General features: G+C 50.1%; 7 protein-coding genes across 7 annotated transcripts; 1 reads left to right on the forward strand and 6 right to left on the reverse strand.

The window, feature by feature from the left end:
• Positions 1–656: 656 nt before the first annotated feature.
• JN550_003468 (uncharacterized protein) lies at positions 657–2366 on the reverse strand (the record flags this gene model as incomplete). Its single annotated transcript, XM_049314875.1, has 1 exon — positions 657–2366. One exon carries the CDS (start codon positions 2364–2366, stop codon positions 657–659), a length of 1710 nt encoding a protein of 569 aa, XP_049174659.1.
• Positions 2367–3012: 646 nt separating this feature from the next.
• Positions 3013–3834, reverse strand: JN550_003469 (uncharacterized protein; the record flags this gene model as incomplete). The annotated part of the gene is made up of 1 exon (XM_049314876.1): positions 3013–3834. One exon carries the CDS (start codon positions 3832–3834, stop codon positions 3013–3015), a length of 822 nt encoding a protein of 273 aa, XP_049174660.1.
• Positions 3835–3864: 30 nt separating this feature from the next.
• JN550_003470 (uncharacterized protein) lies at positions 3865–5523 on the reverse strand (the record flags this gene model as incomplete). Its single annotated transcript, XM_049314877.1, has 2 exons — positions 3865–5249; positions 5403–5523. 2 exons carry the CDS (start codon positions 5521–5523, stop codon positions 3865–3867), a joined length of 1506 nt encoding a protein of 501 aa, XP_049174661.1.
• Positions 5524–6863: 1340 nt separating this feature from the next.
• JN550_003471 (uncharacterized protein) lies at positions 6864–7833 on the forward strand (the record flags this gene model as incomplete). Its single annotated transcript, XM_049314878.1, has 3 exons — positions 6864–7336; positions 7398–7745; positions 7803–7833. 3 exons carry the CDS (start codon positions 6864–6866, stop codon positions 7831–7833), a joined length of 852 nt encoding a protein of 283 aa, XP_049174662.1.
• Positions 7834–8193: 360 nt separating this feature from the next.
• JN550_003472 (uncharacterized protein) lies at positions 8194–9988 on the reverse strand (the record flags this gene model as incomplete). The annotated part of the gene is made up of 4 exons (XM_049314879.1): positions 8194–8876; positions 8939–9566; positions 9690–9869; positions 9935–9988. 4 exons carry the CDS (start codon positions 9986–9988, stop codon positions 8194–8196), a joined length of 1545 nt encoding a protein of 514 aa, XP_049174663.1.
• An 833-nt stretch (positions 9989–10821) lies between these two features.
• On the reverse strand, positions 10822–18798 carry JN550_003473 (uncharacterized protein; the record flags this gene model as incomplete). Its single annotated transcript, XM_049314881.1, has 5 exons — positions 10822–12220; positions 12286–12701; positions 12782–13072; positions 13165–17989; positions 18059–18798. The coding sequence occupies 5 exons, from the start codon at positions 18796–18798 to the stop codon at positions 10822–10824; spliced, it is 7671 nt and encodes a 2556-aa protein (XP_049174664.1).
• A 979-nt stretch (positions 18799–19777) lies between these two features.
• JN550_003474 (uncharacterized protein) lies at positions 19778–20748 on the reverse strand (the record flags this gene model as incomplete). The annotated part of the gene is made up of 2 exons (XM_049314882.1): positions 19778–20594; positions 20666–20748. 2 exons carry the CDS (start codon positions 20746–20748, stop codon positions 19778–19780), a joined length of 900 nt encoding a protein of 299 aa, XP_049174665.1.
• Positions 20749–21154: the final 406 nt, after the last annotated feature.

Below are 21154 nucleotides of genomic sequence, written 5' to 3' on the forward strand. Positions count from 1 at the left end.
AGATAGTGAAGCTAACTGATACGTTTTGGTATGGGGGTATACACATAGATAGCTCCGCCAGCTGGCTGTGGAAAGTCAGCTGGTGGCAGCTGGTTTGTCGATAAGGAGATAAGCCAGTTGTGTGTTAACCGGCCTTAGTGGGTGCCACGGATACTTGCATTCTCCATCTTTAATACATCACACATCGCACCCCATAAGGATCGCATCACTAACAAAGACACATACGCTTCATCAAAATTGGCAGTATTTAATATTTCAGAGGCCGTGGCGTGTAAGATGGTGAGATTCATGTTCTCCAACACGTGAGTTGCCGCCGAGTGGCGTATATGGGGGGTACCTTGCAACCTTCAAGGCATATTAGGTCAGTATAGGAATAGTGGCTTTTGAAATGATAGAATAACTGGGAACGAATGATTGGATGCAGAAATCCTAACACAGAGTAGGCAGATGGTGCTGGAAATGATAAAGCTCCAGTCTAGATCTCATTCATGACATTAGAGCAACTGTATGCTTCGGCCACAATAAATAGTCTAGGAACCAATGAGAGAAAACTAATTACATATCAAGAGACGTACAAATTGGTTGCTTAAATCCAAGCATCAATTGTAAAGGAGCCATGCCAGGTGTACTGGTACGAAGATTAGATGCAAAGGCATCTATGGACCGAGGACGATAGGTTTTCCGAATAGCCTGTCCCGCTTCATGCATAATCCAGCGACTAGCATAACAGCTCCAGCGATAGGTACGGTAATGAAGGTCGTTTGCATAGCCTGGGTAATAGCAAGAATTGCCTTGTTACGAAGCTCTCCTTCCAGCTTCTGGAATAGGGCATTCTGCACCCCTGCCATCGCCCCATGGATCTCAGAGTCTGTGAAACCCTTGCCAGCCAATACCTCCTCCAGATTCTTGACGCCCACTGACTTATTGATTTGACCTGCAACCGCGAGAGCAATGACCTGACCGCCGATCTGGACTACATTCTGCATGCTAATTCCAGCGGCTGCTTGCTCAGGTTCTAGAGTCAACGTGGCTATCGTGTAGCTTATCGTCATAGTTAGACCGGCACCGATAGCAACGAGAACTGTCAAGCCGTAGATGGTGCCTGTCGATGTGCTTGGGCTAAGGTATACTACTAATGGTCCTCCGCCAGCGACCGTGAAGGCGCCAGCTACCAGGTAGAGGACCATGTAGACCTTGATCAAATGGAGGAATGTGCCTGACACAAGGTTGATCGCAACTGCGAACACGACAAAAGGCATCAGACGTACTGCAGCCATTAAGGCCGCATCATTATTGACGAACTGGAAGTAGATAGGAATATAATAGACAACCACAAAGAGTATTGTGGTACCGGCTGCAGTCGCGATAGCGAGCAGGACCTGCGTACGGTCTCGCAGTAGATGACCAGGGAAGAGGCGCAGGGTAGTGGTTGTTAAGAAGGCGAAATATTGTTGTAGGATGTAAAGAGTTAGGACGGCACCGAACACGACAAATAGGGCAATCGTGCGTCCATCGTTCCAAGGCCATTGGCCTCCAGCCATTGTGAAGGCCAACAAGAAGGTGACCCAGGTACAAGTGCCGAGCATGAAGCCGGCCCAGTCGATACTCGCGATTCTGTCACGAGTGCTCACCCCCTGAGTTGGGTGGATATCTGGCAGATAGAGAATGAAGCCTGGCGCCGAGATGGCGCCGATGACCAGGTTGATATAGAAAGCCCAGCGCCAGGTCGCTGATGATACAGCAAAGGCGCCCCCAATCACTGGTCCTAACACTGCACCCGCGCCCCATGCCGCGCCGACGAAGGACATATACATACCGCGCTCCTTCTCGGCTGTCATGATGGCTAGGTAATGCAACGAACCAAGGTAGATACCACTGCCTCCAGCACCGGCGATGACACGACCGATGATCAGAGCATTCATTGTTGGAGCAGCACCACATATAGCTGAGCCAATCTCAAAGAGAAGTACTGTGAGAATGAAGCTCCACTTGAGGTTGAACAACTCGTAGAGCCTGCCGAGGATGAGAATCACGCAAACAGAGCCCAAAGGGAAGCCTGCTCCAACCCAGGTAAGCTGCTCGATGTGGCCCAAGGCTGCGATCACAGGGCCCTGAACATCGGCCGCAATGGTCGTGTCGAGGCCATACAATAAGCAGGTGATGTAGAGGGAAGCGCAGATGACAAACCACCGGAAGCCCCGTATCGTACGGCCATTTTCGACCAGTTTTGGGCTGGATGTGCCTTCGGTTTTATCCTTTATTGCCTTTGTATCGAAATTTTGAGAGGTATCATAGGCTGTGTGCCCATTTTGTCTGGGCTGGGTTCCTGGCGCTGGGCGCGTCGACTCGTCCGGAAGGGTTGACATTTTGAGTCGTGAGAAGGACAACTTGGCTTGCTGGTCATGTATTCGTTCTGGTTCTGTGATTTTGAAGAGGGAATTGAAACTCTTGAGCACTAGACATCAAGATATCAGTGTATTTATAAGAGAGCCACCGGAACAAACAACATTCAATAATAACGGGGACTAAGCCGACAATAATTCGACATTATTAAGCACGCGGAAGGTGGACTGTCACTGTGCTACATGGAAAGCCCAATTGATGTGTCAAACGAAGACCTTTACTAAGTGTTTCTTGGCTTGTTGTTCGCTATGGGGTCTGGCATGGGTATGCTCCGCCGGTCGGTGGTCGCTGGGCAAGGTTTCCCATTATACCTACGCCCCATATTCCCCTCGCAGAACGGTAGTGGACTCTCACCCTTGTGGCATCCTCACTTTTCCCCGAAATGTCACTTATGCAATCACATCAAATAGAAATGTACAAGCTACAAGTAAGTAATTGTGTATTGGTCAAAATTCTCGGCAATCAGGGCTTGAAAATGAGAGTCATACTGGACTCTTTTGTGGATTGTAGTAAGGTGAGTGGATTGGCTGTTTTGTTCACCTCCATTCTTGAGGCCTACTATCCAACCATGTAAAAGAACTCTGTGTGAGAAGCGATCGACTGTTCTACTCAAGTCCCACTATTCTGCCAGTCGAGCACATTTGCGTGAAAATTTGCACTATTTGCATCACCGCTCGCCAGGCTCTCGAAAAATGCCATATCTACACCCTGAAACGTCCAATCATTAACGCCAGCGGCGATGTCTGGAAGATAGGGGGCGTAGGAGCAATCCAGTGAATGCGAGCGTACGGAAGTGTAGTTCATGTCCTCGATGGCAGTCTGAACATTAGGCATAGCTTGGTTCCGTGACTGGTCCTGCGCCAGGGCAGACAACCTATTTGGGCTGTACGAGTTACCCAAGTCGGTTGCCTGGCTGGAAAAGGCGGACTGCGAAGGCTGAGGTGTAAGCTGCGTATAAATTTTCTGTGCACTGGCGGGGTTGTTGACTCCCATCGTTTCTGGTGTCGGCGCCTGTCGGTCTTGTGCCGCCGCAGGCTTATCTGGTAGTTCGAGAATCTCCTTCGACATGATCCCCCCTCGTGCAATCTTGATAATGCCAAAGTATGGGATGCTTACGCGCACAACGCCATTGCCATGATCATTCTCGTTGTGATAGGGGGCTTCCACCTCCTGTGGTTGTATGCTGACGTGCTCTGTACGTCCCTTATGACCGTCGGAAGCTTCAGCTTCTATAACCAGCAAGCGGCGTAATAAATCAGCACTCTCGGTACTGAGTGAGTCGCCATTTCTACGGCTGAGCTCTTCCATACTTTGCTGAGCTTGTTCCATCATTGCGCGGTCGCTGAGGTACTGATGTACAAGTAGACTGCTTGCATCACGATGACTGTCTAAATGCGCCAGAACCAATGTCATGGCGGCCATGAGTGCCATGAAGTCGGGCGACCGACAGCAAAAGGCGACTCAATTGAAGTTGCGCAATATGAGAAACCTTGAAAGTATCTCTCGCGAGGCGTTCACGCAGGCAATCTGAGAGTATTGATAAGTGTGATCAATGGAGGCGCGGAGCATGTAGGGCAAATGCAGCCGGTTCAGAATATTGTAATGAGATATTTGAACAAGAAGTCGTTTGACGTCCCAGAAAAGTCCCTCATCATCTTTTCCCGTATTGGACAGATTTGGCGGGAGCCACCACCTGCTAGGCAGCCGCCTGGCTTCTACCTGAAGCTCATGATCAAGCTCTTGGGTGATGGTGAAGTCCTGGCACCTTGATTCATTACGGCCCAGTATCCGGGATGTAGTGGTGCAATGGATGCGTTCCAGGCGACCCAGAGATGTATCGTTATCAAGAAGATCTTGGGTAGCAATATCATTACCCTGGAACCCTCGAGGAAGTCCTAAGAGTAGAGACAAGGAGCAATCATATTGTACGATACGAAGCCACATGGTCTGCGGATCAGCCTGCGTTCTGGGATCAATTTTCTGATAGCGTAGCCGACTATCAATTCGGTGTAGTCCCATCAATTGCGCAAAATGCAAAGCCCTTCGATTCGCGGCCCAGCTGAGTCGAAGGTTTCCACCATTGGCATAGTACGTAGTCTCCAACATGACACATTCAAGGCTTTCAATACTGCCGAGGAACCGGTCTTGAGTTGTTACCTGACTGATGGCGATATCTGCCAAGCGCTCGAGCATTTCTGCTGGTAACTCAGACAATCCTGCCAGCTCCTCGTAGTTTGGATGAAATTGCTGCAGAAGGTGCACAAGCTGTAACATGTGCTTGGCTAACAACACAGGATGTGACTTAGGCCCGGGCCTATCAATATGGCTGTGGTGAGAGCCCGAGTCACTTTGCCCCAAACTCTTATATGGTACAGTCAGAACTTGATTGAACATGCAGAAACTGCGATAGCTAGCTCTGCATATTTTATCGCTGTCTTCATGAGTAGGAAATGCCTCATACAAGGTCTGGGACAGCCTTGCAACCTTGGCAAGGCTGGGGAGCAGAACTCCAGATGTTCGCAGGCGGACAAATCCTGAATCACCGGAACAACCATCGGTGGCAGCTGAGGCCTGATCTTGACGAGTGGGTCGAGGAGTTGTCGTATTTGACACCCAAGCGGAGGTAGGGGGATGTGAAGGACTGAGAGAAGTCGGATTGTGTGCATAATTTAGCTCATTTGTTACTGGCGTAGGGATTTCACAGTCGAGGTTTGTTGTGCTGTCAACATTGCTTCGTGTTGAGTGAGCAGGATTCTCATGTTTGCCGATTTTCTTGACCAGTTGCTCCACAATGGCCTCAGCCCATCCTGTTCTGTCCGCTATCTGGCGCATCCCAGCCAGAGGCTCTGCGAAGTTATCTGGAAACTCTTGGCTCACACATGGTGTACCACGTCGTTTACAGGCAAGGCAGACTGCAGTTTGACCGCGGGACATCGGCCGGTTGGGTTCGAAAATGCATTTTTCTTTCCGCCTCTTACATGCCCAGCAGCTGTTCGTACCTTTACGCGTTTTCCTTCGCTTCATGGTCGGGCCAGCCGGGGTATGGGCGTCTGCATTCGCATTGGGATCGTTATCCCCATGGTGAACGACATTAGGCTGGGCAGAGCGAGTGGCTGGCATGGTCGCACTACTCTCACCGGAAATCCGAAAAGTGAATGATGTTTCTTGCTCTACGAAGTGGCAGTAAATCAGGCACCTATTCACTCCGACGGGACTGAAGTCCTGGTGGTTGATTACCAAGACGAATGAGACGTCATTTGTTCCGCCATTTGTTCCGCCGGGCGGCGGAACAAATGTCTTGGCATTCTCACCCTTCGAACGTGCATGAGCTCCACCATGCATAGCGATAGGTGGATGGCCCCACACTTAAGGTTCAAGTTTCAGAAAAGCAACTGCTGCTCGCGTCTCTTCACAACACCTACTAACTAGACATACGCAAAGACAAATGGCGGGTTGGATTTCAGATCGGCCTCGCGTACATGGGGCCTACTCGATGTGTAGAAACACTTGATTTTATACCGCATCAAGCTTACTTAAAATGGCACAATGAGTCAAGTTATATTACCACTTTGTTTTTGGAGTTACTCGGTTGAGAGCATCAATGCCTAACTGTCATGGCTTTGAGCTTCTTTACCCCAAACAGTCAATTTCAGTAAGAACCATTTCGCAGTTCCTCATCGGACCGAACTCGAACTCGTTGGCGTTGTCACCACTCGCGGTAGCTTTGCTGGCATTGCTGGTGTGCGCAGCCTGTGGATGAAATCGATGTGGTGAGTATCATTTCAACATCAGCACTCAGCAAGCAACTAGCCAAGGACGCGAAATCTTGCACAGAAGGGATGTTCAAGAAGATATCGGAGGTTAGAAAAGGCTTCTTCAACAATATATTCTGCCCAAATCTGTCTTATCATCACGCAATATTTCAAATCCCACAGAGACAAGGGTCTTGGTTAGGCTAGCCTTAATGCAAAAGTGTACGATAATAAGCTTGTACTGACTGTGCGAGGCGCTCTAAAGACGTAGGCAGATGATATCGTCGCAGATTTCCAGTTACAGTTGGACGTTCATCTTGCGAATATGAAGTCCAATATGCTGCGAGTTAAAGTATGGCACGAGGCAAAGAGAGCAATTTACAAAGACATTTAATGCGATCAAGAGTGGCTGGTTGAAGTGCCGCCACAGATAGGTGGTTGACGGCTACCTGAGCCGGGTTGTCCAGGGCTATTGTCGAGACTAGACTATGATTCACCCGGGTACCCGTCCCGTGTCATAATTGGTACTGCATGCAAGCTGAAAACCAACCCTGGCTACCTTGCTTCATATTCTTCTGGTACATAATCCTGCCAAGAGCTCGATAATCTTTCCGCCACTTTTTCCTTTCTACTAAGTACTCTCGCTTTTCTAGGTCAGCGTGTGACTGCTTAAGTGTCTTGTCTTTTAATCGACCCAGCTCCACCACTATGCCTTCAGTAACGTCACTGTCGCAGCAGTTGTTCCGCAACGTTGGACCGTTGACGACAACTTTCACCGCTCCAGCATCATGCGCCACCCAAAGTGCAGTAGCTCTGGCGCCTGTAGACCAGCCTGCCATCGCAGCTTGGCTTGATGGGTGCGGGATTCGGAGTGTCGGAGATTGTCTCCCCAATGGTCAGACAGTAGACAACGTTTATGCGTCAGACCTCGCAACCTATAGCGCCAATGACTTCCTTTATTACTCTCCGGGAGTCATTTGCCCTGCATCCTGGACAACAGTGGGTGTCGCAGTCAAAGATGACAAGGGTTCAGTCTCTGTCACTGGGATATATGAACCAGCTGCCCAGGTTACCGCGACACCGGGTGCCACCTCCCTGGTAACTCCCGCACAAAACCCACCTCCCAACATATTTGTGGAGGGCCTCGATCTTGGTGAAACTGCAATAGCATGTTGCCCTGAGTAAGTTGGCACATCCTAAAATGTAGTCAAGAAACAGGAGCCAGTGGCTAACGTTGCAAAGGTCGTTCGCCCCGGATGGTTTTGGGGCTTGCTTTAGCAATGTTCCAGTCACAAGATACACTGCAACGACTGGATGCCAGCGGAGTCCATTTAGCGATATATATACCTTCGCGCCGGCCACATTCATCTGGAATGGGACCACAGTTACTGCAACAGTGTTCACGGTCACATCAGCTGATGGAAATGGATTTTCCTCGAGCACCACGACTTTCCAGTCAAAGGATCTCACCGCGTACACTGGCTTGTGGCAGTATCCAATGGTAACTCTTGTGCATAAGAGTAACGACCCGACCCCCACTGCAGCTGGCACCTCGGCTACTACAAAGTCAAGCGCTGCCACTAGATCGAAGTTTGATTTGCAGTATGGAAACACTTGCATTTTGATTCTAACATGGACACTTGTTAGCTACTTTATCGGGATTGGCCCTTTCTTTTAATCTAGTTTACCGGGTTTAAAATTTGTCTTTCAAGTCCGTGGATTTGCACGGCGTTTCTAAGCACAAATACTACCGAGGGGGGAAGGGGTAGGAGCAAGGGAATCGGCAAACGGTCCACCCACTATCGTCTTAGCCCACGCCTAGCAATTTCACGTTTCTCCGCCACTGATCGTGCTTAATTATATCTCGATAAAGCATTCACGCTTAAATTAATAAAGTTTTGCTTATTCATGTGTTCGTTACAATGAAATTTCTTCTGGATGCCAAGATCCGTATACTGCAGATTAAGGACACTAGTATCCCAACTTCGTGCTTGGTATGTTTCGCTATGAAAATTAGAAAGTGAACTTTCCATGTCAATTAGCCGTCCTGCCTGTGCTTCAATTCGTCACAATGCATATGTCGTGGATGGAAGACCAGGTAGGGCCCATCATGATAGGCTCCAAAGATGTCATAAGTCTGATATTCTCCCACTCTTCCTCTCCCGTCTGTCTTTCCAGGAGTTCCCCCTCCAATATCACCTAGGTATCCCGGGGCAGGCTCAAAGTCAAAATACCAGAGTGTCTTAGCCAGGGCTAGGCTTATCTCTTGGTAAGCAAGAGGTTTTCCGGCGCAGGTCCGAGGCCCGACCGAGAACGGGGCAAAAGCCGCTCGCGCCTTATCGGCACCGTCGTCCAGCCACCTTTCAGGGCGAAATGTGAAGGGGTCGGGAAAGTAGTCTTCGTTGTGGTGAAGGCTGTAGATGTTGACGCCCACAAGAGTGCCATGAGGTATGGAGTGTCCGTCCACAACCAGAGGACCCCGTCCAGCTTCCTGAGAGTCTAACTCGCGCCATAGTGTCGTGCCGACAGGTGAAGCCATGCGAAGTGATTCGTCTATGCAGGCTCGGAGGTATCGACAGCCTGCAAGTTGTGGTCCGCCTCGGATCTCGCCAGCGGAATTGAACGTAGTACGGATCTCTGTAGCAAGTTGCTGGTAGCAGTCAGAGTTACGTGATAGGTAGAAAAAGGCGCCTGCCATTGCAGTCGCAGTCGTGTCACCCCCTACATGGGCACATAGAGTTTAGCGCGATGGAAGATAATGTAAGCACATCACATCTACATACCTGCTCCAAAGAAGAACACGGCCTCTGGCCATAGCTCTCCACTTTGGATGTCTTTCAAGTCAGTTTGAAGTTTAGGAGTAATGAAAGACAGTAGGTCATGTTTAGCATTAACGGGCTGAGCAAGCCGGGTAGCGATCATCTTTTCCACCACGGCGAGGAGGCGCTTGCGAATGCTGTTAGGAAGATAGGAGGCAATAAGATCAGGACGGAAGTTGATCAATGCCGGCAGTTGGAGAGCAAGATTGATACGAAAGTTGGTAAACACAATTGCCTTCTTTAAGAACCTATGTTCTTCCTCAGATTGGATTTTGAGATCATAGCCAAAGCCTAGTTGTCCGATGGTATCGAGGCCGAGGTGGCGACAAGATGGTGTCATGTCCACGGCACGGGAGACATCGGATGCTTTATAGAGGATTCTGATGAAAGTATCAACTTGTTCAAGTAGAGTAGGCTCGAACCGTCGAAGTGATTGGTCCGAAAGTGCCTGACCCACAAGTCTTCGTTTGGCACTGTGTATCTTCTTGTCTCTCGAGTTGAAGACATTGTTTTGGCCAGGCCGTACCTCGGAGGCACGATAGATGGATGGCTTGACTAACCTCTCATTTTGGTAGATATCTCCCTTGGTCAGCTAGGGGGTCGATCGTGGTGGAAACTGTCAGACGAACCCTTTAGTGCTGTAGGCGAATTGAAGAGCAGCCTGTTGGGACCATGCCGTACAACCGGGCCTTGCCGATTGATTAGGAAACAAAACTTTGGTAAGAGCGGATTTGTGCGCCGCACCGTATTGAAGATGATCTTGGTAGGTTCTCAAATGCAGTCGGCGTGCGGCAGCAAAATAACCGCCGTAGACATCTGAAAGCTTGGCGAAAAACGGTCCTGGGTATTTTCGAAGTGGGTGCAGGAGGAGACGATAGCCGAAGAGAAAAAGAGCCTAGAACGAAGCCCAAATATGTCAGAAGCAGAATCTCAAGCTAGTGATGAATACGATATACTTACACAGACGATGAAAGCTGACGTAAAGTGCTTAGAAAATAAGGCGAGTGGCGCCATTGTTGGGGTGGACGCTTGTGCGTTGTGGTTTTCCTGGAGAATGAACTGTGGTGATGATAGTGGACGTCATGGGTACGGAGCGCACTCCATATCATGGCGTATTTATAAGTATGGAAGCTGAACCAGGTTTATGCAAGGGAGTGCGCTCGGGTTCCAACAGACATATGGTCGCCCTCTTGGCGAATTCTTGTCATAACCGGACCACCTGGCAACAAGTCGCCAAGCGCGACCTGTCCTAGTCGAATACACACACACGTATATATATAACATATCGGTCCGGTTCAATGATAGCCTTGCACGCTCTCTCACCTGCGAGCGACAGGCGTTTCTGTGAACTACTATCATAATATTCTTTTATTGGCGTTCACGGAGCTGGGGAGCCTTGCAGCTTTGTATTTCACTTCTTGACACCCTATGTTCTACATTGTAGGATACCAATGCCAAATCGCTATTAATACAGCAGGTTTCGTGAGTGTTTTTCATTGCAGACCAACATCCATGCGCGGGAGCATTTGGTACAATACAAGGCCATCAGCCGCTGAATGGTCATCCTACAAGCCCTATGTTCAACTCTCGTTCCTCTCTCAAGCTCTTTTGCCGGAGCTTTTTGCTCGCAAATGTCCCAGTTGCACCACAATAACTTGTCTCTGGAGAGTTCGGGCTTCGGGACTTGCAAGCCAAATGTTGAAACTCGCTGGCAGAAAGACTATCGCAGAGTCAGTTGCATTGTTGACATTTAGGTGCGCGGCCCAGGAGTTGATGGTGATGACCACACCCTCAGGGTCTAAAGCATAGGGCATGAACCACCTATCCAAAGCACCGTATTCAAATGCCTAGTCTAGCCCTCCGTGCATGTCCGCCAATTGCTCTGCTATCCTCTTCCCTAATGCCTCTAGAGTTCCCATAGCTAACATCTCCAGTACACTAATATCAACGGCAAATACCCGTTTACACCAGGCGCGTAGTTCCACTGCGACCAACGAGTCCAGTCCGAGCTCAGTGAGACCTAACCCGATATTAGGCTCATCTTCCGGCTTTAGAAGCAAAGCGCATAACTTCTTCCCGATTTCACGAGCAAACATGGCCGTAGTTTCAGGCGTCACGAATATACGTGGATTACTCTTAGCCTCAACCATGAAGCGGTGCAAATGGCCACTGTTATTATTCGCAGTGTCGGTGGTCGGGCGACGTCTCGTATTAAGGAACGCTGCCATACGAACATCTCTCTGCATGCGGGTACCATCATCGGCACCGTCAAGAGAGTTGTCTGGTGAAATGCCAATGAGTATCTTGTTTCTTTCGACCACAGGCAACCAGAGGTCATCGATTTGCCGTATTTTTTGAGCTTCTCTCTGGCCACGGGGTGTCATAGCCGCATTCAAGGCTTCAAGGAGTTGCTCCTCCTTGACCGTGTGCCAGCCCATACCGCGCATCTTGTTCAGCAGTGCTTCGTTTTGGGACAAATACCCTACACCTTCCATGGCTCCGATGTCAAGTGATGTGCAGGGAAGCCCCAGACTGTTGCGATACTGCGCAAATGAGTCTAGGAAAGTGTTTGCGGCCGCGTAGTTGGCCTGTCCCGGCTGACCTAGCAGCCCGGATAGTGAACTGAACAAGATGAAAAAGTCAAGATCTGCCCCTATCTGTTCATGTAGATTCCATGTCCCAGTGATCTTTGGCTTGATAGTAGTATTCCAGTCGTCAAACGACATGCGCTGGAAGGATTGGTCGCGAAGAACCATCGCCATGTGGACAACTCCTTTGAATGGCCTAGGAGATTCATTGATGACACCTGCCACATCAGCAGCATCTGTGACACTTCCGCGAACGAGCCGTATGGTACAACCCATGCTTCCAAGCACGCGAGCAAAATCACGCTCTTGCGAGTCATCGCTGCCTATGGTGCGCGACAACAAGGTTAGGTGCTGAGCGCCATGTTGAACCATCCATATGCAGACAGAGCGGCCGAGCCCTCCGAAACCTCCTACGAGGAGATAAGAAGCCGACGGGTCCAGTTTAGCTACAGGTTTGAGCGCATTAGGAATATCTCGAAGCGCGGATGTTCCGTCAGGACAGCGCATCGTCATGACAATCTTCCCAACATGGGTTCCTTGCTGCATGTACCGAAGCGCATCCTGATAATCGCGGGCGTTTGAAATAGGAGAAACGCGAGCCAAGGATATTGGCCGAATCAGACACTTTTCATAGTACTTCATCAAAGATTGAAGTGTGCTACAGAAGACGAACGTTAGCCAACGAAGCAAGCAACACAAAAAGTGGGGCAAGAGATGGATTACCGGTGAACCATGAGCGGCCGCTCTTCAATCATTTGACGCAAGTCGAAACAGGTATAGCTACGATTGCCAAGAAATACATCCATATCGAGCTTGCCAGCTCCCAAGAGATCAATCTTACCGATTTCAATCATCGTTCCCCATTTTCCGATACAACGCCATGTGGCATGTAAGAGGTCACCAGATAGGGAATTCAGGGCCAAGTCCACCCCTTTGCCCTTGGTCTCACGCATTAGGTCGACAAGGAAGGAAGGTGACCGCGAACTGAATATGCGGCTTCGAGGTATCCCAAACGTATCCGTGAGGTATTGGGCCTTCTGGTCACTACCGACGGTTGTATATATCTCAGCGCCTACCATCTGAGCGATCTGGATGGCTGCAAGGCCCACACCACCACAGCCACTATGAATAAGAATTGTCTGTAATTTTTTAGGTTAGTAAATGCAATACGATGAACTCATGGCTATACTGTGACTAGCAGATATACTTTATTACTTACCTGACCCTGGCCCAGACGCCCAATTTCGATGAGAGAGTAGATAGCAGTCACAAACACAATGGGTAGTGACGCGGCATGAGCAAAATCTAGATCATCGGGGACCTTTGCGCATAAGAGTTCTGTTGTAACAAGTAATGTCGAGCAGGCTCCACGTCCGATAGCCATCACTCGATCTCCGACGTGGAAATTCGTGACATTATGGCCAACTTTTCGGATAATGCCACTGGCCTCCGTCGCAGCTATGCGACCTGGATCAGCGCATTCGATAGACCCCATAGCCTCGAGGACGTCCTATATTTTATTTCATAAATTAGCCCATGGTCCACTTAGAAGTAGCCAATGGAAGAAGTCATTGATGATACACTGGGCGCTTTTTGACTTACCCGGAAATTCAATGCTACTGCGTGGACCTCAATTTCTACTTCATCCCCTTTCAAATCCGCCATAGGCCGTGTCACCAAATTCAGTGAGTCAAGCCGTCCAAGACGATCAATTCTAATAGCTGCGCCTTCAACATGCTTTTGAGTAGCTTCCATGCTCTCACTCAAAGTGGAAGGGAAGATGCGATGAACCCGTGTTAGGTCTCTGGTGCAAGCATACTCAAAATCAGGTCTTGTGTCCATACTCCGTGCCTGAAACCTTCGAAAAACGTCGACAACAGCTGCAGCTCCATCTACAGATGCAATATCGTCAACCTCACACGTGGAAAAGTCGATATCAAGCTCGACACGGAGTGTACGTGCCAGGCCTATGACTGGAGAATATCTCGGGTCGACACAGTATGCCTGTACTGGTTTCGTGACCCAGAGAATCCCAGATCCGGAATTGTTGGCGCGGAAGACGAGCTGCTTGAAATCATTAAAGGCTGACTCGTCAACGCATTCAAAGAATGGTTCCGCAATGTCCAAGAGAGCGATGATGTCTTGGTCCGATGGGAGTGAGTCTTCGAGTGTGCAACACGAAATTTCGAAACCTTGCGCTTCCAGTGCATTCTTAAACCCTTTCAGGCCAGAATGCCCGTTCGAGTCATGAAGCAGAGTGACTCTATCTTTTCTGGCCTCGAAATGCTGCTGTTGCGGCTTCGCAAGCATGACGGTGTTGAAGTGACATGAATCAGGGGCTTCTGGCACGGCACCAGCCAATCCGCAGAACCCGGCCGCCTTGAGTTCCTCATCCCATCTACTACACTCAATGTATGGCTCATTATCTCGGCCATCTGCGGAGCCGCTCCACCAAGATGGGAGGGTGGCTTGGACGAACTTGGCCCATGACAACCCGGTTCGCGGCTGTTGAAAAAGTAAGTGTCCACTGCTGTGAAGTAGCTTGTGAACGTTTGCTAGGCTTTGATGGATGTATCTTGTCCATTGAATGGCTTCGCCGCCAACGATCAGATCGAAATGGCAGTTTTGGAAACCTTGATCTACTGGGTCTTTGGAAATATCGAGTGTGGAGAACTCGAGGTTTTCTTGTTGTTGAAAGCGACTTTGAGCTAGGTGTAGCAGGCCCGTGGATCTTTCCGTGTAGACGTACTGTGAGTAAAGTAGTTGGCCATCTGGTCGCTTCATGTCTTCAAGGTTACTGATGGTCGGCCCAAGGCCCGTTCCTATCTCAAGGATGCGAAGGCCCGGTTTGTTGTTGGAAAGACATCTCAAAAATCCAGATACGTTGTGTCTGCTCAGAAACCGAAGAAAGTTACCCAGACTTTCGTCTTTATGAAGCACCTCCAACGCCCCTATTTTCTCCGACAGAATTGATGATGTGTGTGTGCAAAGCTTAGATATCGCAGAGGCGATGGGTGCTGCGGGCCCCTCATTGAGGGAAGCACAAACAGAATCGATCCTAGCAGCGAGTGCTGTATCTTCAACGTCCTCCACAGATTTGTACTTTTGTTGGCGAAGCCACTCAACATACCTCCGTATATGAGTGCTTGAAGATTCTGTTGTGAGATCTAACGACCTACGGCGGTAGAGCTCAATAGCCAACTGGCCAAGCTGCTCTAATGTGTGGAAGTAGGTACTGTTGTCCCGTAATGGTGCGACGAGAACATTGAAAGGTGTGAGATCAATATGCGGAACCCACTCGGATCTGGCAGTATTAATGAGTCCTGTATTATTTATGTCGTCTTCTGTAGAGTCAAGGGGGGAAAATTGTGCCCCTGAGATCTTCAGACATGGCGTCGATGTCGGGCCTGCCACGCCGAACCCATTTCCCATAAACTTGTCTGCGACAAAGTCACAGCTGGCACACAGAGCGAATTTGTCAGCGGAGGAACGACTCAAGGCTATGTAGTCCGCGCTCGAAGGAACTGCTTGTTTATAGGCATGGGTGAAACCATGATGAGCCGCAGCACCGGCTAATTGGAAATATGTGTCCAATATGACGGGATGTAAATGGTACTGGCTGGTCTCGTTTGCGGGCCAATTTATTTCCATATCTGTGATGCCAGAGCCTCTTTGGCCGGTTGTGGTTGTCTTGAGCTCTTTCATCGTCTGGAAATGTGGTCCATAGCGGAGACCTCCGCGACTTACACGGTCATACCACTGCCGAACATTGACCTTGTGTGGGGTTTCGTCCTCGCCTAGGACGTGACAGTCGTCAATCGGAAATTTCTTTATGGCACGAACTTGCCCAAAGCAGTGTTTCGTCCATACGTGTCCGTTGTGTGATGTCACTGTAAACTCCCACCAATGACTATCGATCGAGTCAGTGAGACGATGTCGACGAAGCGTGGTCACGAGTTCAGTCGGTGCGTGATCATATACCACCAATGCGGTGCTGACTACTATATGCCGCAGCTCTACCGCCTCTTGAATGCCTGTCACCTGACGTGCGGCTTCAGCAGCCATGGCTATATAGCCGGCGAAAGGGAACACGATGTCATCTCTGATCTTGTGGTCGCGGATCCAAGGCGCGTTCTCAAGATGAAGTAGGTTCCTCCAGGCGGGCTCAACTCCCGAGCTTTCGACAATTCTTTCACCGAGGAGGTCATGATAAGAATGTTCACGAAATCTCCATTCCCTTGTAGTCCTAGATTCCTTCCAAAAGCTACGCTGATGGTTCCACGGGTAACGAGGAAGATCCGGAAGACATTTGCCGTCAGGTATTAGTGCTTTGAAATCGACTTTGACACCAAGTGTCCAGAGCTTCCCGACAGCTGCTAGGAAACTTTCTGAGTTATTCTGACGTCGGGTCATGCTAGGAACATATGAAGGTGGTGTTTTAGTAATGTTCGAACGGCCACCGAATATTTGTCTTAATGGCCCCGCGAGTGCTGCGTGGGGGCCAATTTCCAGAAAACTCATGTTGTCCGAAGTGGAAAGCATGCTGTCAAGTAGACTAGACACAGCAGCGTTGAAAAGCACCGGCGATTCCAAGTTCCTTTTCCAGTATTCTGGTCCGAATTTGTCGTTTTCGCTTGCTCCAGGTTCTCCGCCGCTCGTTATTGGTCTACCTAGTACACTGGAGAAGAAAGGGATCGAGGGGTTGGTTCCGACCACCCCCGAGTTGGTCATTCTGTCGCGATATTCGTCGCCTAGTTCTACCATGTGATGGGAGTGATAGGCCTTTTCCACCTTCAAAATTGCTGTCAGTACGGCAGGCAAATGTCGTTTGATTTCATCCAAGACAATCTGTAACTTGTCGGTGTCTCCCGATATCGTGACGCTATTAGGCGAGTTGTCGCATGCCATCACGACACCCGGCACCAGGAACCTCTCTACTTCTTTGCAGCCTATACCCACGGCAGCCATACCTCCTGGTCTAGTCTGCGATTTCGAAATCAACCCGCGGAAGAAAGCTATCAAAATAGCCTCTCTTGCAGTAAGCGCATTAGCTGCATACGCTGCTGCGATCTCGCCGCTCGAGTGACCAACCACCGCTGCAGGCTTGATCCCGATTGAATCAAACATATGAACCAAGGCAATCTGAAGAGCCGTACAAAGGGGCTGAGCAAACTCAGCCTCGTTAACTCTACTACTGCGGGATGATTTAAGTAGTTCATCCTCAAGCTTCCAGTCCGGCGAGTCCAGTCCCAAGGTTTGGAGTTGATCGTCTAGGGACTTGATGGTGCGCTTGAACACCGCATTAGTTCGCAGCAATTCGCGGCCCATCTGAGGCCACTGTGACCCTTGACCCGTAAATATCATTATTACAGAGGTGGGTCCCTTGCTCTGCTGCGGTGCAGAAGTGACACCGGGCGAATCCCTCGTGCGAACCGTGAACGAACGTACTGACAGATGTTCCCTCCTATTCGCAAGAGTGTATGCCAGATCTGTGATGTTAATGGTGTCCTGGGAGTTTTCAATAAAGTCTGTATATCTCTCGGCCATGGAAGTCAAGGAATGAATCGATTGGGCTGAGTAAACCAGTAACTGATGTGAACCCGACGCCGTTTTCTTGCTCATAGTAGTTGCATGCTGCTCGAATCTGGCGGGCGATTCAATAATGACATGCGCGTTCGCACCGCCTATCCCGAAGGAATTGACGCTAACGCGCTTCTCGCGATCCTTTGGCCATGGCGTCGCTTCCTGGGGAATGATAAACCCATATCTGTCGAACGGGATGTTGGGGTTCAGAGGCAAGCACTTGATATTCGGTGGTATCGTCTGGTTTTCAAGGGACAGAACAGCTTTCAGCACTGCCGTCAATCCAGAAGCGCCCTCGCCGTGGCCTAGATTTGGTTTGACTGACCCAATGTGGAGGAAATCTGTAGCACCAAAGACCTTGGCAACGGCCGAGGTTTCAATCGTGTCCCCACGCTGGGTCCCTGTTCCGTGCAATTCAAAAAAGCCAGTCTTCGGGATGTCAGATTCAAGGATGCCGGCGACTTTGTATGTGTGCCGTATCAATGCCTCCTGGGCATCTGGATTTGGAACTGTAAAACCAGGGGTCTTTCCATCACAATTTGTAGCCGCACCAGAGATCACAGCACGGACAGGGTTGCCATCACGGAGAGCGTCGCTGAGTGGCTTGATATAGAGGGTTACAATACCTTCACCGCGGCCATAGCCATTCGCCTCCGATGAGAAGGTTTTGCAAGAGCCGTCGGGACTGAGAGCTCCTTGGTTGGACTCGTCTATGCTCAGCGATGGAGCTACGATAATACTGGTACCTCCGACGATAGCGGATGGGCAATCGCCTCTAGAAATGGCGGCGCAAGCTTCACTCAACGCAACAAGACTGGAAGAGCAAGCTGTGCGAATAGTGATACTATTTGCCAACACATGTAAGTTAGCCGACAGCCCAAGTTGCATATTAGAATGGAAGAGATCCCAATACCTAGGTCCATGCAGATCCAGCTCGTATGACACCCGGTTCGAGAGTGCGAAATCGTAAGAGTGAGAGATGTGGTAGGTGCCATATCTTTGAGACTCTTTTTGAATCACGTCGTACCACTCGTTACCAAAGCTGCCCACATAGACGCCGATATTACTCCCTTTCCACCCCACTTCCCCTGCGTCGTCAAGAGACTCTTTTGTTACCTCAAAAAGCAGTCTCTGCTGTGGATCAAGGACCTCGAGCTCACTGCGAGGCATCGGAAAGACATTTGTATCAAGGGCGCCTAAGTCGACGGTATCGTCCAGGAAATACCCATACTCGCTAATAACATGGCCAGGCTTCTTCGTTGGCCAATGGAATGCCGAGACATTGTATCGTGTCTTAGGAACTCGCATCCGGGCATCGCTCTTGGATAGAAGAAGATCCCACAGCTCCGGTGGAGAGGTTATCCCTCCTGGTAGACGACAGGCCATGCCGCATATGGCAATCGGAGTAAATTTCCCCTCCAGACCGCATTCACCACCTGTGGTGTCGTTTGATCCCAAGCCACTATCAGCAGAAACGTTCTCATTGATGTGTGGTGAATATTCAGAGCCGCCGTTTGCCATGCCCTGTTCATTACGGGCGTCACCATCAAGTGTAGCGACGGTGTCAGACCGCCATTCACCGTTATCACCTGCTAGAGTTAGGTTCGGCGAAGCTTTTATCAATCGGTTGCCAGAACGGCGGAACTTGCCCATCTTTTTGTTTTCGGCGTACGAGCAATAATAAATATTACTCTGGTCCGAGACTTTTACTAGGAAGAATCTATTCTAGTCTCAAGAAACATCTGTTATGGATTGAGCTTGCAGGAGGTATATGGGACTAATAGAACTGCGCGGAGTTCAAGTCATACGAAGAAGATCAGTGCCATGGATGTTGCAAGAAGGTGGAGACATTCGTGTTGTTCGAGGAACTTGATACGCGTGCGAGAGATCACGTACTGTAAGTCGGTGGCGGCGCAATGCAGGCCAGGCATGTGTTCACCAACGTTGCTTCTTAGATACCATATTTCAACCAATAAAGAATGTGCGGAATTATGATAGACAGTGCAGATAGCCGAGGCAAAAGATGGCCGTGTCAGAAACCATTTTCACTATCCGGGCCCGCACTCGTCGACGCGTCAACGGGCATTACACACGCCAAGCATTTTGATCAACGATGATACTCAATTTGGCAGTCAAGTCTATTCCCAGCTGGTGAGACCTCCGGGCGTACCAGGAACCATTCAACGACTTGAGATCTGAATCTGCCTTGCTGGTGTCTACCATGACGCGACCACTGCTGCAGAATTGCGGCGAGGCACAAAGAAATCCCTGCTTGAGCGCCGTTTTAGGCGTTGTCGGCTTTGGCTCTCCGGCAGTTGCCGACCACACTATAGGCGCCTAATGCAACCTAATGGATCCTCCAACGGCCCTTGACAGCTCACTCCACTATGTTTGGTCTCAGGTTCGATGCGACTAGTTACCTAGGTAGTGGCTTAAATGCTACTATGGTATCTAGCCCCCGGCCGTCGCAACTGCATGCTTGCATGTTGCAGGCCAGCTTGTACATGAAGGGCAGGTACCGCACCATCCAAGATACATCGAATTCCAAGTACATGCGATCACCGTCTAATCCGTTTGTCGGGCAGATCCCTCCCAAAGCAGGGCTTATCTTGCAAGAGCTTACGCGCTGTAGCTACAATTGGGGTTGCTGACGCTTGATGACGGCGTCCTGAGCGCAAGACATCAGAAGTTCACCAGTTGCAGCGTTCCAAAACCGTTGGTAGATGGTGATTCGTCCACCTGCGGCCCACGACGTACCGCTCTCGCATACCATCCACTCATCAATCTTGGCCGTCGGAGCATGAAAGGAAATCTGACTGTTTAATGTCGTACTCATAGCCAAAGCTTGTATCTCCTCATGCACTGACTCCCAATTAGCAAATAGTGACAGTTCCAGGACGGAAATGTCCGACAAGAGAGCCATCGCGGGCAAGTGGGAAGCATGGCGTGTAGACATTAGTTCAGCACGCACAAAAGCGTGGGTACGGATCTGTGCAGGGTCGCGCACAGACTTGAACGGGAGCAGCCGCCAGTCGAAGGGGGGCGACACTTCGAGGTCCTCTTCGCCCACATGGAACCCGATCTGCTGGAAGTCTTGCTTGGCGATATCGTAGGGGCGGACCCCACCAAGGTCAGGTAAGGGATCGGCATACTTCAGGGTGCTGTCATTGTCCCGGGCCAAGCTGCGCTTTTGGAAAGAGATGGTAGCCACATAAAGGCAGGGACCGCCTTGGGTTGCTCGCACGGCGCGAGTGCAAAAGGTACGGCCATCAGCGGTGCGTTCGACGTGATAGTTGACCTTGCTCTTGGCCGTAACGGGGCGGAGGAAAGAGGACTGCGATGAGTAGACATCAAACTCCGGCTGCACAGTGGCGTAGGCTGCCGAGATGGCTTGGCTAAGAATAGAGCCACCAAAGGCAGCTTCTCCGACAGGCTGCCTAATCAAAGATCTACCTCAAGTCCAAGCTAACGTGAGCACTGCATGTGCGTAGCTGGATCAGGAAGATGAGGGAGCACTTACCCTTCGTTGGTGTAGATGTCAGGCTTCGATCCGGGTGCTGGAGTCACGGAAGTGAGCACACCCAAGAGAGAGTGCGTAGCCATGCTGTACACTGCTGCAGGGAGGTCCAATCACGCTGCTTTGTTCGAACAATAAATTCAGTTGAGCTTTGCTAACAACATTGCGGTTGACAGCGAGGCGGGCATGGGGAAACCGTGGCTCAGCGCTTATATGTATGTAGCCCGGCCGTTGGAACCAGCTAATCCTCGGATGCGCCGCCAGTCTTCCCCGCTTGAGCTCGGCCTTGGTACCCCAGGCCACGTACCTCTCTGTAGGCCAGTCAAACAAGACGCGGCACCACACTCCAAACGCCTTGTCCGCCTGTACCTGTGTCTCTCCGAAGTGAAAACTAGTGCTAAGTTAGTAGGATCGGCCATTATTATGATTCAAGGACACGCCTCCTGTATAGTCCCTCTGAAATAGGCGGCCGCTTAGGATTTTCAACCAACC

The sequence above is a fragment of the Neoarthrinium moseri genome, assembly GCF_022829205.1.
Source record: "Neoarthrinium moseri strain CBS 164.80 chromosome Unknown scaffold8_Wmoseri_CBS_16480, whole genome shotgun sequence".
Taxonomy (NCBI): Eukaryota; Fungi; Ascomycota; class Sordariomycetes; order Amphisphaeriales; family Apiosporaceae; genus Neoarthrinium; species Neoarthrinium moseri.